The 15,450-nt window shown below is 37.1% G+C and overlaps 2 protein-coding genes across 10 annotated transcripts in view; both read right to left on the minus strand.

The window, feature by feature from the left end:
- Positions 1–15,450, minus strand: part of LOC131814437 (eukaryotic translation initiation factor 2D-like) — an 89,483-nt gene that overhangs the window by 6,026 nt on the left and 68,007 nt on the right. The window contains exon 1 of one of the 7 annotated variants that reach the window (XM_059145377.1): positions 532–768. The exons of the other annotated variants lie outside the window; for them this stretch is intronic. Within the exon in view, the coding sequence (XP_059001360.1) occupies positions 532–743 (212 nt within the window). The 5' untranslated portion in view covers positions 744–768. Of the gene's footprint in view, positions 1–531; positions 769–15,450 lie in introns of those variants that run through there. 7 annotated transcript variants of the gene reach the window in all.
- LOC131814434 (complement factor H-like) overlaps positions 5,273–15,450 on the minus strand; it is a 35,504-nt gene continuing 25,326 nt past the window's right edge. For 2 of the 3 annotated variants that reach the window (XM_059145367.1, XM_059145366.1), the window contains 4 exons: positions 9,564–9,746; positions 8,435–8,608; positions 6,134–6,316; positions 5,273–5,690 (listed from right to left, as the gene is read on the minus strand). In XM_059145367.1, the coding sequence (XP_059001350.1) occupies positions 5,494–5,690; positions 6,134–6,316; positions 8,435–8,608; positions 9,564–9,746 (737 nt within the window). In that variant the 3' untranslated portion in view covers positions 5,273–5,493. The remainder of the gene's footprint in view (positions 5,691–6,133; positions 6,317–8,434; positions 8,609–9,563; positions 9,747–15,450) is intronic. The other variant, XM_059145368.1, reaches the window with a different exon arrangement.

A 15,450-nucleotide genomic window follows, 5' to 3' on the forward strand; every position in this document is an offset into this window, starting at 1 on the left:
GTACCAGGAGTGACAACTAGGGAACACTGGTCCCCAACTTCGCAACGTGGTACCAGCATCAGCAACACTGTGCACAGACAGCAACACTGTGTAACAGACGCAGTTCTTAAAACGCGTCCCTTGGTTCTCTCACCCTCCATCCGTCTCTCCTGCGAGAAGTAGATCCCTTTTCTCCTGCAGTCCTAGTTTTCGGTGTCCCATCGGATTTTTCCTAAGGGACTCGAAGCGCTGTGGAGGGCGGGCCCTGTCACTGTTCGTGTTTGCACCGCCCACACCTTATCTAGCCGGTCAGGAAGCGCTGGCTGGATTACGTTTTCCTTTACTAGCCTGGGAGACACGCTAGGCCTGTGCTCCGTCTTCGCCCTCAAAACGTGTCTAACCCCCCCTGGCTCTCCGGGGTCCCATCCTGGCTGGACTTTCCCCGGCCTCCACCCAGGGCGGCGGACCCAGCTCAGAGAGGGCTGTGGGCCAGCCCGCACTGGGAGATGTCTGGGTGCCTGGTGGGCGGGGCGGGCCCCTTCTCTCCCTCACCTGTCCGACATCTTGATGGCCGTGTTGGACTTGACCCGAAAGGCCTTGGCAAACATGTCTGCTGGAGTGACCTGGGGGAGGCAAGGCGCGCACAGAAGCCGGGGGCTGTCAGGGAAACCAGAACGCGGCGACTTCCCGACTCGCAGCCCTGTGCGCAGCCTTGTTGCGGCCCATTTGGAAAATAGGCTCGGCTGGAAACCCGGACCACTCATCTTCGCAGCTACAGGCGCTGCGGGGACCTCGCCGCCCCTAGTGGCAATGCCGGGAACTGAACCTGGGTGGGCGGGGCCTGGGGAAGGGGGGCGGATTCCCGCTCTATCGCCATAGCTTGGCAGGCTCTGCGCCTGCGCGAATTGCAGGCGCCCCCGGGGTCCCAGTGACCTAGCGGTGGCGACCATGATGACTTAGTTTCCACTCTGTCCGTGTTGTGTTCTGTGAGAGTTTGCCCCGCATGTTATAAGGAGAAAACTACAGATGATCTTCAAGTCTATTTTAAAATATTTTTGGCCAGTTTCATATAAATTCTTCAAAGCTTTATTGCTTTTTGAGTTCAGGCGTTATTTGGAGGGGGAGTTTCCAAAACTAATGAAACAACGTTGCTTATTTAAAAAAAAAAATCTGTGAGGCAGATTAGTTTCAAATTATGGTTTGTCTTCTCCCTATCAAAGTCATGTACACTTGAATGGGGAATGATGCCAGACTGTGTTGTGGACTAGGTCGATTGCAACACGGCTACTTAGGCAGCCTCTGCCCAGGCAGAAGACAAAGGTTATTCAAGGGAATATTAGAAATAGATATAAAAATTAAACCATAAGTAAATACGAAAATGGCAGCTACAAAGGTGTAACATAATCTCCCTTCTCTATAAAAAAAGGAGATTAATGAACACTGGAAAGATGTCAGAAACCAATAAAAATATAACTTTTTGAAATGAGGGAACAGATATGATGAAACTAAGATTACTCTGCATACTTCTCATATTACCTTGACTTTTGAAGCATGCAGGTGTTTAGGGCGCCTGGTGCCTCAGAGGCTGAAGCGTCTGACTCTTGGTTTTCAGCTCACACCATACTCTCCCGGTGGTGAGATCCTGTTCCACATCAGGACGGTGATTGGCTTGGAAGCTGCTTGAGTTTCTCTTTCTCTCTCTCTGCCCCTCCCTCCTTTCTCTCTCTCGCAAATAAATAAATAAAATCTTTTTTAAAAATGTAATAGTTTTTATATATATTTTAAAAAGTTTAGCGTAAAAGAGAAAGAAGTGAAATCTAAAATCGAAAAAAATACTAATGCAAATAATTGTAAAACTCTATTAATTTGGTAGGTGAACCAATCAGAGGTAAGGATTATTTCAAGTCATTTTTTAAAAAGATTTTATGTATTTATTTGACAGAGAGGGAGACCACAAGTAGGCAGAGAGGCAGGCAGAGAGAGGGAAGCAGGCTCCGTTCTGAGCAAAGCACCTGACACAGGATTCAATCCCAGGACCCTGAGATCATGACCTGAGACTAAGACAGAGGCTTAACCCACTGAGCCACCCAGGCGCCCCTATTTCAAGTAATTTTTGAGGAGAATACTTAAACTCAAGAGTCAAACCTCCTGGGACAAAATAAAGGCAAAGGCATTTTAAACTTCATTCAGTAGTTTAACTGCTAATAGTAATGTTTGCATTATTATTTTTAAAAATATTGAAATATAAGAATATGTGAATAAATAGAAAAGACAGAAAATGTATTTAAAAGTTTCTTATCCCTGTATTATTTATAACACTGAATGGTAAGATCCAATAGGAGCCAATGAATTTTAAATTTCATTTCTACTTCAGCTTTCCCACAAGCAAAAAGACATTAAAAGACATTTCAACAGTATTGGACATTCCCATATAGTACCAATAACACAATTCTTGTGTTTTAAACACTATTTCCCAATAAAAAGATTCAGACCTTTTTGGAAAGCTGTATGATTATGGGTATTGGTCAGGGAGATATACACTGAGCCTAGAGCATTGTGTTATGCTAACAAGAAATGAAACACTCAAAGACAAGTGGGTATAACAAAGCAATCAAGACAAGGTTCAAGAGGCACTTACTAGCCAGATTTGGGATAATTTGAGCTTCAAAGAATAATGACTGTAATTATTTGTGACAAACTGAATAAATAAAAATTCCATGCTGATACATGCTGAAAAAAAAAAAAGAAAAAATCTTTAAAGCTATCAATGGTTACTTCATCAAGTTCTTACTCTAAATATTGGAAATTAAAGAGCATAAATTAACACTCATCTTCACACCAGAATGACAATTAGTAAGTAAAGAAAAAGAATAGAATTCATTTTAAAAATCGCCAGCAATGAAAATGATTAATTATACACTATATTGATTACAGGTTAAGAGTCAGAAATAGATTCCACAAACAGTAGGTGAAAAGTTTTGGAGAAATAGTATATATAAACCAATATTAACAGCAAAGATAACTTGCCAATTGTAACAATGTTCCTTTCAATGTGAGAAAATTGGCTGTAGCTTGTGTTTTAGATTTAGATAAATTGACTCCATTGGAGACAACCAGTTTCTCATTCTAAGAATGCCACTGGATTTGATGCAAAATGAATTAATAAGATATCGCCTTAAAGTATTTTTACCTTAATTATATCTTTATTTTCATCTTAAAGTTTTCATGGTTTTGTAGAAGTCAACTGATTTCAACCAATTATGTTGTTTGAAATGTATGAACATAAAAATTGTATTTCAGACTCTTGTGGTTGAATGATTCCAAAACCCCCTTGAGCAGCAAAATCATGAGGATGTCATTAGACTTGAAGATCATTATCAAAAAGGTCCTCATAATTTTCCACATATACCATCTTACTTTTAATATATTCTTATTTTATTTTAATTTTAAAATGATTTATTTACATATTTAAGTAACCTCTACAGCCAATGTGGGGCTCAAACTCACAACCCTGAGAGTGAGGGCATATTCCACTGGTTGAGCCAGCCAGGCACCCAAATAAAATAACCATCTTTATTGTAGTTCAAAGGTGATACAAAGACAGAAAACATGGAAAATACAGGTGAGCATTAAGGACTTAAACACTAACTCTTTTTTTTTTAAATTTTTATTTATTTTAAAAATTTCTATTCAATGTTCCAGAATTCGTTTATGCACCATACCCAATGCTCCATGTAATAGGTGCCTTCCTTAATACCCACCACCAGGCTCACCCAACCCCCCATCTCCCTCCCCTCCCAACCCTCAGTTTGTTTCTCAGAGTCCATAGTCTCTCCCACTTCTAGTTGCCCCAACTCACTTCTCCTATCCATTTCCCAATGTCCTCCATGTTATTACTCATGCTCCACAAATAAGCAAAACCATATGATAATTCTCTCTCTGCTTGACTTATTTCACTCAGCATAATCTCCTCCAGTCCCATCCATGTTGCTACAAAAGTTGGGTATTCATTCTTTCTGATGGAGGCATAATACTCCATAATATATATGGACCATATCTTCTTTATCCATTCATCTGTTGTAGGGTATCTTGGCTCTTTCCATAGTTTGGCGGCTGTGGCCATTGCTGCTATGAACATTCAGGTACAGATGGCCTTTCTTTTCACTACATCAGTCTCTTCAGGGTAAATACCCTGCAGTGTAATTACAGGGTCATAGGGAAGCTCTATTTTGAATTTCTTAAGGACTCTCCACACTGATTTCCAAAGTGGTTGCACCAACTTGCATTCCCACCAACAGTGGAAGAGCGTTCCCCTTTCTCCACATCCTATCCAACACATGTTGTTTACTGTCTTGTTAATTCTGGCCATTCTACTGTGTAAGGCGGTATCTCAGTGTGGTTTTGATTTGAATCTCCCTGACGGCTAGTAATGATGAACATTTGTCATGTGTCTGTTAGCTATCTGTATGTCTTCTTTGGAGAAGTGTCTGTTCATGCCTTCTGCCCACTTTTTGATGTGATTATCTGTTTTATATGTGTTAAGTTTGAGGAATTCTTGATAGATCTTGGATATCAGCCCTTTGTATGTCTTCATTGGAGAAGTGTCTGTTCATGTCTTCTGCCCAATTTTTGGCATGATTATCTGTTTTGTGTGTGTTGAATTTGAAGAGTTCCTTATAGATCTTGGACATCAGCCCTTTGTACTGTCACTTGTGAATATTTTCTCCCATTCCGTGGTTAACCACAAACTCTTAGCCCAGCATTTCTGAATTCAAGTATAATTATTATAAATATTTTATTGTACTTCCCGACAATCTTTGTTTTATAAACATTTATGTGGGATCAAGTTATACTCTGTGTATGTGTGTGTGTTTATACTTGGTATAGGATTTTTTGGTCACTTGTCATGTTATAGTATGCCAGTTATGTACCCAATTAGATTCTAATTTCTCTTTATGATGTGTTCAAATTTTTATGTGTGCTAGATATCCATCTTGTAGAAGATCTTGCATTTCATCATTTGGTAGATAAGAAAAAGTAGATAATAACTACTGACATCTTATTACTTACAGGTAGGTACGACATAGTTAGGCTTTTATGTATTTTTGAAGTGAAATTACCTTAAAGATGGAGAAAAGCATTTTCTCCCATTTCCTCTGAACAGAGAGTCTCAGTCCCAGAATTAATGGAAGAAGCTTTGAGAAAGTTAGAGGGAAAGATGGATGGAAGTATGCACTGGAGTGACTGAATCTAGTTTCTTGCTGTAAGTATTTTATGAGTAGAGCACAAAGCATTTTGGTTGGCCAAGTTTTAATGAGGTGCTTTTAAGAAGTGATTTATTCATCCCTCTTATTATCATCACATCATGCATATAATATTCAATACAAATTCTGATTTATGAATATAAGTGAGTTACACAATACTTGAAAAAATAAACTGAGAATTGGATTGAGAATGAAAAATTCTGAATAAATGTACATATTTTAATTTTAGGACTGCATCTTAATCATTGTTTTATTCACATTCAGGATATAACAGTTTCCCATCCTGACATATGGCTCGGAATGTATGCATTGGTGTCTTTTTACGATATCCACGAAGACATTCAAATTCAATCATATCCCCTGTCATAGAATATATTTTTTTCTCATAAGACCATCGAAATCTTATATTATGTCTTCTCAAGATTTCTTCTGATACTGCACAGGGTGCTAAAAAAAAAAAAAAAAAAAAAAAAAAAAAAAAAAAAAAACATAAAACATTGAAAACAGAATTTCAGACTTTCAGGTAGAATCTTCTACACTGGGCCAGAGCTTCATTTCCAAAACCTTTTTCAAACCAACTCATTGAAAGACCCTCGTGTCCATTTTAAACACTTTAAATGGTGAGTGATGCAAAATGAGGTGCTATGTTTAAGCTGTGATAATTAAATGTTATAATCAAAAATTCATAGTATCAATGAAATCAAGTTCTTTCATTAAAAGATCTTTTGCTTGAAACAGAGGTTTTTCTTCCAACTTTATTTCGTTACACATTAGTACTTGGTAGTCAGCATTCAATGAATGTTTGTTAACCCATGACAAGTCTATTAATAACAGCAAAACTTCTATTATACTGATTTTCCCAGGATCCATGAGAATATTGAAATATTTACCTAAGCATTTTGGTGGTGATGACCACTTTCCATTTCTGCATGTTACGGTCCTGGGTCCCTGAAGTACATAGAAGGCCTGACATTTGTACTCTACTGACAATCCCGGAGCATATGCTGGTAGTGGGAATGAGGTAATGTCTCCATTGTCAATAGATGGAGGAGACACACATTTTCCACTAGGTTCTTAAAAAAAAATATTTGATTTATTGAAAGACCAAAGAAAAACAGGTTAAAATAAAGCAAATAAAAAAAGCAATATCAAAACTTGTGATTTCTGCTGACAGAAATGATTCATTTAAGAAATTTTATTTTATTAAAAAAAAGATTTATGCATTTATTGAAAGAGAGAGAGTGAGAGTCAGGGAGACAGAGAGAGCACAGGCCAAGTAGGGGGAGGCAGAGGGAGAATCAGCCTCCCTTCTGGGCAGGGAGCCTGATGTGGGGCTCCATCCCAGGACCCCAAGATCATGACCTGAGTAGAAGGCATACCCTTAAACAATAAACAATGGTTAAGATGCAGTCCTAACGTTAAGATAGGTCACATTACATATGTTACAAAAATATGTAACATTAAAATAACCAACTGAGCCACCCAGGCACCCCCACTGAAGAAATTTTAATCACTTAAACTGAGAATCACACTTTTAAACCTTTCCTTTCATACCACATAAAAGCATACATAAAGCATTAACAAATATGTTTTCTTTACCATATTCTGGTGTTAAAAAGTGTTTTTCCTCCCGAATCAGTACTGGGCAGATGGATAGCTAATAGGAACAAGGAAACTTTCTTGTTACATATAACATACTGCAGTTTCTATTCGATCTCTAGTCCTTGTTTATTGATTGTCATTTCTATTACAAAAGGAACATCAACTTTGTTAATTAACGTGAAAGAATTACACATTTGTGTAATGAAGATTTTCTCTCTCCTCCTTCTAAAACTCCAATCCCTCCCCCTCTTTCTATCTCGATAAATAAGTAATAAATAAAATAAAATAAAATGTGGGGTGAGTAAATGGACCCTAAGTGGGTCCATTCCACCCTAAGTGGAAGTAAGTTTTCCTCATCACTCGAAGTGGTAAAATGTCAAAACCAAGGGGAGAAGTGCCAAGCTATATATGTGCATCTTAATACCTTGAGCAACCATGGATAAAACTATACAAAGAAATATGCACCAAAACAATAAAGACACATGAAAATGAGATTATTTTAAAATATTCCAAAAAAAATCCAAAGAATTGGCAAAAAAAGAAATGAGAGTGAGAAACATGGGAAAGAAACACAAGGCAAATAAAATCACTGACACAGCCATTAATCTATCAATAATTACTCCAACTGTAAATGGTTTAAATTCTTCAGTTAAAAGACTGAGGGTGGCAGAGTGGACACACAAGAGCTGAGTGTATGGCAACTAAAAGAAACTAACTTCAATGTGAAAACATACGTGGGCTCAAGTAAAAGACTGGAAACTATATATGCCAGGCAAAATTTGATTTGAAAAACAACCAGCTATAATATCTCCTCTTTATAATACTTCTATCTCCTTATAATATGTCCTCCTATAATATTTCCAAAACTCTAAATACTGGAGTGTGTTATGAACAGGTTCTCAGAGTTTTTTCCTATATATATGAATTCTATGGTTGACCTCAGCTAGAAACCTACCTTTTTATAGTCCACATGCTGAAGGAGCCCAAATTTATATCACATTCCATGATATGCCCCAGCTGCTGATTGATTGTGTGTCTCAAAGTGAAATAGGCCCCACCCCCCAACATATGTTTAGTACATTTATTCCTCAGGAAATAACTGAGCTTCTTAACACTTAAGATAGAGAATTTTCTTGGCACCTGAGTGGCTCAGTCGATTAAACGTCTGACTCTTGATTTCTGCTCTTGTCATACTCTCAGGGTCGTAAGATCGAGTGTTGGGCTCCACACTCAGTGTGGCGTCTGCTAAAGATTCTCTCTCTCCCTCCCCTTATTCCTCCCTTCACTGCTTACACTCATGTGCTCTCTCTCTTAAAAAAAAAAAAAAGAGAGAGAGAGAGAGGGATAAAGAGAGAGAGAGAACTTTCCATGACTCCAACTGTCCTAATGTGGTCAAATCTTCCATAAAATAAATATAAATTATCACTATGCAGTCCACAAAAAGAAAAAAAAATTGTATTATAAGCACCACCATTGTATTTGAGATGAAAAAAAAATTCCATAAGAAGTATGTCACTATATTTATTTATATTGACATATTTAGTCCCTAATATATTCTCTAAAACCCGAGGGGAAATAAGATACTTTACCTGCACACCGAGGCGGTTGTGACCAATATCCGTCTAAACATGTCACTTCTACTTCCCCAAGCAATTCAAAAGGTTTGATGCATTCATAACGTGCAGTCTGACCAGGTAGATACCTAGGCTTCTCATTTAGTATAATAGCATTTTCTACTTTGGGTGGATTCTCACAGGAAATAGCTGAATAGAAAGAAAAAAATAGCATCTCTAACGTAATGATCATTTTGAGTAGCAAATCAATGAACGGGATAAGAGAGATTTAAAATCAACACTTAATCTGTCATGAAAGAGTGCCAATTTAGGAAATTTACATATAAGATTGAAGAAAAGGAGATAAATATCCTTTGATAAGATTTAAGCTCCTATGAAAATGAGAATTTTTCTGGACATTTCCCATTTTTAGTAAAATCAATATTAAAAATTATATAAATTCAATATGAATTTGTACACCACAAGAAAATAATAGTGAAAAATCATTTGATGCCAAATTTTGGCTTGCAGTCATCCTATTTATGAATGTGATTTTAGGCCCTTAGAAAAACAAACACGGTAGGCACTTCCTTAGACAATAAATGAAGAATTAACACACTTTAAAGAGTACTAGAGTTGAAAGGAGAAGATGATTAACTGAAGATACAAACAGGAGATGAGGACACCCAAGTTATTCTGTATGAAGAACAGAGATCAAAGGGTCAGGTATAGATACAGTGTATAAATTGAAAAGTGCAATCAAATACCACTTGGGGTTTTAAAATAAGGATAACTTGGACAAATTAGATACTGAAAACCTGAAAAACATTTGAAACTTGCAAGCATATATATCTCCATAAAATCTGTGCTATTATCTACTTGTTTGCTATGCCCCTTTCATTCTTGTCCTGTTCATTATGAGGAGTAAAATAGACGGAAGCAGAAATTTTCTATGGTATTTTCACAATAACCCAAAGCTGTTGTCTGTTCATTTCACAGCAGAAAGAATACTGATTGATTTATATACTTAGTTTGTAATTTACTGCTTCGAGGTAAAGTGAAACAGATCTAGAGAAAGGCCTTCATGTTGTTCCTTTACACAAAGCACTGAGGAGCGTTAACCTCATTTGGAAGAATGTTATAAAGCAAGTTATGGGCTACTGACCAGCACAGCGTGGTATTGACTGCCATCTTCCATCTCGGCACACAATTTCTTCTGCACCCTGAATTATATAATTGTCTTGACAGACAACAGATACTTTTTCTCCATCCTGATAATTCACCGTCGTTGCCATATTTTGAGCATTGGGAATCTGAGGTGGAGGGGGGCACGGCTGCGTGCTAACTTCTAAAAATATTAAAATTAGATTTCTTGATTAAAAATCACAAGTTAAACATATTACAAAGATAATTAAACAGGAAACTCAGTAGTAATGTACCATTAGTGATCAAATAATGACATTATGGTCTATATCTAAACATGTTATGCTCATCAGCTTGTAGAGCACTTTAATATATCACATGGGGCTTATAGTCTCACCGTCTTGTAGTAACTGTTTTATTCTTTCTGTGATAAATCTTGCATAATTTATGTAAAACTTATTTTAATGATTTCTAACCATTTGGAGGTTCTAACTGAATTGTCCACGCAGTAAGAGGCACTAAATAAATACTTATATCCATAATCAAATGTATTGTGCTTGGTTTAAAACCTTCACAAGATGTGGAATAGAAGTTAATTAGTCAGAGGAAGAATTACATATAGTTAACGATCAATTATCAATTGATATAAATTGAAACAAATGACAATTATCAGTTACAGATTCTTGGCTAAGAAAAAAATTAAGAAGAAAAAGAAAAAATCCTTAATGATTTATAGTGTTTTTGGTTTTGGTTTTTTAAGATTTTATGTATTTATTTGACAGAGAGAGACACAGAGCGAGAGAGAGGGAACACAAGCAGGGGGATCAGGAGAAGGAGAAGCAGGCTTCCTGCTGAGCGGGGAGCCAGATGTGGGGCCTGGATCCCAGGACCCTGGGATCATGACCTGAGCCGAAGGCAGATGCTTAACAACTATGCCACCCAGGCACCCTTAAACTGTGTTTTTAAAGTTACAAAACTCTCTGGAGATACTGTTTCCTAGCTTGCCTACACTGTTGAGAGGTAGGAAGGTTAATGAAATGCACCCTCTTGAACAGATCAGACAGGCTGGCTTCAGTTGCATGACCAGCAGGGACACATGATTCCTCTGTAAACTTGTGTTTGAGCTCCGAAAGAACTGAGATACCACACATATATCGTGGCAGCTCTTAATCTGAAGAAAAAGCATGTTTTGAACAAAAGCAAGTTTTGTTCAAAACTGAGGGAAGACTCTGGATGGCTCTACTTGGAGGCTTTTGAACCTCTTTATGATTCCTTGATTTTGCTTTCTCCTGTAGTGCGTTTATTTCATCAAAGGCCTTATGTGATTGTACATGGGGAAGTCTTGTCAGTCCCTTCAATTACCCGAGATTTTGTAGTCAATGCAGAGAAATATTTGACTGAATACAATTCATTCATGTAACTAATATTTTCTATTTCTATCTTATATTTTCTCTTTCTCATATTTTCTAAGTGTAGAAGTATTTTATATTTAAAAGAAACCTTTTTCTTATTTGTTCTAAATATCTTGGCATATTTTTTCAATGCAGTATCAAGGACAGAGTTTCTTCTGTATCTGATGTTTAACCACTTCTGCACTAATAATCGTAATTAGTACTTCCTCTGATACATTTTCCAGACTTTGGTCTAACAACTAAATTTCCCTAAAGGCAAAATTACTATTCTGCTAATCATCTGTTTATGCTTTTTTTTTAAATAAAAAAAGCTTCTTTATATTTTTGTATCTTAATTATTTATATTTATTTTATTTCTAGTTTTTAAAATTATTATTATTGTCATTATTTTTTGCAGTACTTTGTACAGGAATCACACCACCAAAAAAAGTCTTAAAGGAGAATGAATCTATTTAGAAAAAAAAAAAAATCTGGAAATTAAGCAAAAAAAAAAAAAAAAACCCTGTAAATAACTGACAGATTAAAGAAGAAATCACAAGGAATATTAGGAAACATTTCAGATAGAATTAAATGAAAATGAAGTGCATGTAAAATTTTTGAGACTGCTACAGTAGTACTTGGAGGGAAAAATGGAGTTTCTCTTTAAAAAGTAGGATGGTTTAAATCCATGTTTCAATTTTCTACCTTAAGAAATGAAATATAAAATTAAAACCAACGTAATTAGAATTAAAAAAAAAAAAAAACAGTTAAGTCCACAGAAGAGAGAGAATTGAGAAAGACAAATAGAAAAAAGAACACAGAAAAGACCATGAATGTTAGTAAGGCTAAAAAATAGATGAGAGACTAAATGAAGAAAACTAAGTGTTAAAATGGGTTATTTGGAAATATTAATAAAACTGAAGAAAAAAAAAAAACCCAGGAAGAGTAATCAAGTATAAGAGAGAAACAAATATCAATGTCAAGAATGAATGAAGTGATACCAACAAATAAACTATTTAAAGGAAGATAGAATATTAAGTGACTATTAAAATAGTAGTACACCAATCAACTTCATAAATTAGATAAAAGAGAGATATTCTTCAAAAATACAACTTCCTTGCATTGACAAAAGACAAGAAGAAAATCTGAATATTTCACTACTTACTAAACAAATTGAATTCTTCATCAAGAAAAACTTCCCCCAAAAAAGCAAATTATGTATCAGATGACTTTGTGGGTGAAGTCTATCAAACATTTAAGGTAAAAATAATAAAATAATAATGTGTTATAATAAAATTACATAAATACTTTCAGAACACAGAGAAGCAGAAAGCAGTCCTCATTTTGTTTTATGAGGCCACGATAATCCTAATAAGAAAACTTGGGAGATGCATTTAAAGAAAAAGTAACTATAGATTTATATTCCCCATGCATATAGATATAAAACTTAAAAATATATCAGCAAATCGAGTACATGAAAATGTAGAAAGAATAACATGTCACCATCTAGTAGAGTTAACTCTAGGGAAGAGAGATTTGTTCAACATCCCAAGATTCATGTCTATACCTCACTGTATTAACAGAATTAAGGAAGTCATATTATCATATCAAGAGATACATAAGAAGCATTTAAAAACATTCAACATTGGTGATCATAAAATTTCTCAGTTAAGTGAGAATAGAAGGCAATTTCCTGAAACTGATAAGGGCATTTACAGAAATCCTAAACTGACATTATACTTGTGGTAAAATGTTGAATACCCTCTCCCAGTGATCAGGAATGGGACAAAGATGTATGTTTTCGTCGCTTTGTTTCAACAGTTTACCAGAGGTCCTAGTCAGTAAATAAATATGAACCGGCAAAAATAAAGTCTTGTATTTTCAGTGATATAATTGCTTATAGAAATTGCAACAGATCTACAAAATAGTACCTAAAATGAATAATGCAACTGGTATAGTGTCAGAGTATAAAATCAATGTGCACGATTCGAGTGGGAGGACAAATGCATAGGAAGAAACTGACTTCACTCCTCCCAGAGACTCACAGTGTATATGGAACAATTTCCTCTAGCTGAATAGCTCCCTCACAATAAACAGTGAAAAGGCCACTTCCAGATGGGTATGAGAGTCAGAGACCCAGTAGGGACAGAAACCCCACCCCTGGCAGGGCCACACACAGTCAGGTGTTCTCCCACACAAGCTTCTCCCTGAGCAGAGAGAGGTCCGTGTCACACATCAGCACCCCAAACTCTGGGACTGGCAAAAGCAAGATGAGCCCCCCCAAACACCTGGCTTTGAAAACCAAAGGGTCTCACATCCAGGAGACCCAATGGGCTGCAGAGAACTGAGATTTCTTTTTTTTTAAGATTTTATTTATTTATTTGACAGAGAGAGCACAAGCCACACAAGCAAGGGGAGCAACAGGCAGAGGGAGAAGGAGAAGCAGACTTCCAGTTCAGCAGAAAGCCTGATGTGGGGCTCGATCCCCCCGACCTTGAGATCATGAGGGCATTGGAAGGCAGTCACTTAACCCACTGAGCCACCCAGGCTCTGCGAGTCAGGAACCTCAGGGGACCACGTGAAAGGAGGAGTTGGAGAAACACCTAGACGTATGAGAAGGACATTCATTTGCTAATCTTAAAACATCTCCCTGAGGGGCAGGGGTCTGTTGGGACTCTTTCCGCCATGGAGATGCTGACACTTTTTCTCCTCCTTGGTACCACCCGCGGGTGCACTCCAGCCCAGGGCTCTCCTGGGGCCCCCTCCCTGCCTTCTCCCACTGCCTCGCTAAAGCTGGCAAGCACGCTCAGCCCACAGAGGGGACGCTCCTTGATCTCCTGGCTCTCCTGGCCAGATGGGCTTGCCTTTCTGGGTCCCACAGGACTGTAACCCTGGGGAGGTCATTCATGACAGGGTACCACCTCCAGGGCATTCCACAGACAGCGGACTGAAACACACCCCCAGGCTTGCTGTGACAAAGGCCTATTTACCTGTCCTGGAATGTCAGCTCCAGGGACAGACTTCAGATTTGCAGCACATTTGGAGGCTTCTCTGGGAACGGAAACTTGAAGGGGAGGAGGGGGACACCAACTTTGTGCCCTCTTCAGCCTCAAAGAAAACCCAAACGCTAATTCTTACAGCTACCTGATTGGATGTTAATTTAAGGCCACCACCTTTCTGGGTTTTGTTTTATAGCCGACTAAGGCACTGATGCAATTAATACTTAGGAATAGTGTTTGGGCTAGTTTCTGAATTTCCTCCCAGCTGAAAAATTATGTGTAGTGATACATAAGCAAAAAATTTTAAAAGACACAAAAGTACTAAAATTACAAGTTAGGAAGAAATAGAGTAAGTTTTTGAAAACAAGAGCTTATCTATGCAGCTTAGTTCGGGGTTCCATCGCCCATTTATGCATGTTGAGAGTTTCAGCTTTGTTGCTCCTCTGCATTTATAACTTACTTTCTCGTTATGATCATATACAGTCTTACTTAATGGTTGTACCTCTTTTCTATTCAAGCTGTATTTACATTTTTCAAGTTCATCAGTTGCTATAAAATGAAAATATTCCCTTGAAAAGACTAATAAGAATAAAAAAAAAATAGCTTAGAGTCAATAGTATAATGAAATAAACATCTGAGCCCATAAATCCCACCAACCAGCCTACTACTGACCATATGGCATGAGATGGGCTCTTATGTATGAACGTAAGTCTTATGTCCAGTCCTGGATATTTCTGGGACAATGTCCATCATAAATAGCTCCTGCACTTTGGGGATTAGAAAAGTGTAAGAGGCTCACTTTTTAGGATGATCTACATACTGAACAGTCATCACCTTGACTACATTTGGTCCCACATTTATCTGTGAAAGTAGAATATATGAAATTGCTAGCTTAAATATATTTTTTCAATAAAGGTAATGTAATACAATATGAAAAGTACAGCTAAGACGTCTCTTACAGAATGTGAATATTTAAGTAGATCTTCTGCATGATGGCTAAAAAATAGGAACAGATTTTTGAATAAGTAATTGAGTGCTATAAGCCCCAACCTGCTTCCTGTTTATATTCTTATAATCTTTGAAAAGCTATTTTATATACTGGATCACGTTATAATTCAACATTATAATGCTACAATAGTACATTTTTACTGACTCTGAGTTAAATATACCAACTTTTTATGTAAATACATATTTCCAAAATTCAGTGCAGATCGAAGTACATTTTGCATTCGATAAAATATGAGTTGATGTAGGTCTTTGTTAATGATTTGTTAATGGTTAGCCAAAGAAGTAATGATTTTGTAATAAAAAAATAAAACAAAGGAGACTAATTCAAAACACACTAGAGGCTGAGAATTAGTCCTGTTTTTAAGGCTTGTCCACAATGTTGAGGGAGATAAAACAAGATGTTCAGGTGATGGTAACTGAGGGACAAAAGGAGTGGTGGTGGTTGTTCTCATTGCGCTATGACTGGTTTCTGAAAGAATTTCTTTGTTTATTAGGAGAAAATAAACATTCG

Source organism: Mustela lutreola, chromosome 14 (assembly GCF_030435805.1).
Source record: "Mustela lutreola isolate mMusLut2 chromosome 14, mMusLut2.pri, whole genome shotgun sequence".
In the NCBI taxonomy this organism is placed as follows: Eukaryota; Metazoa; Chordata; class Mammalia; order Carnivora; family Mustelidae; genus Mustela; species Mustela lutreola.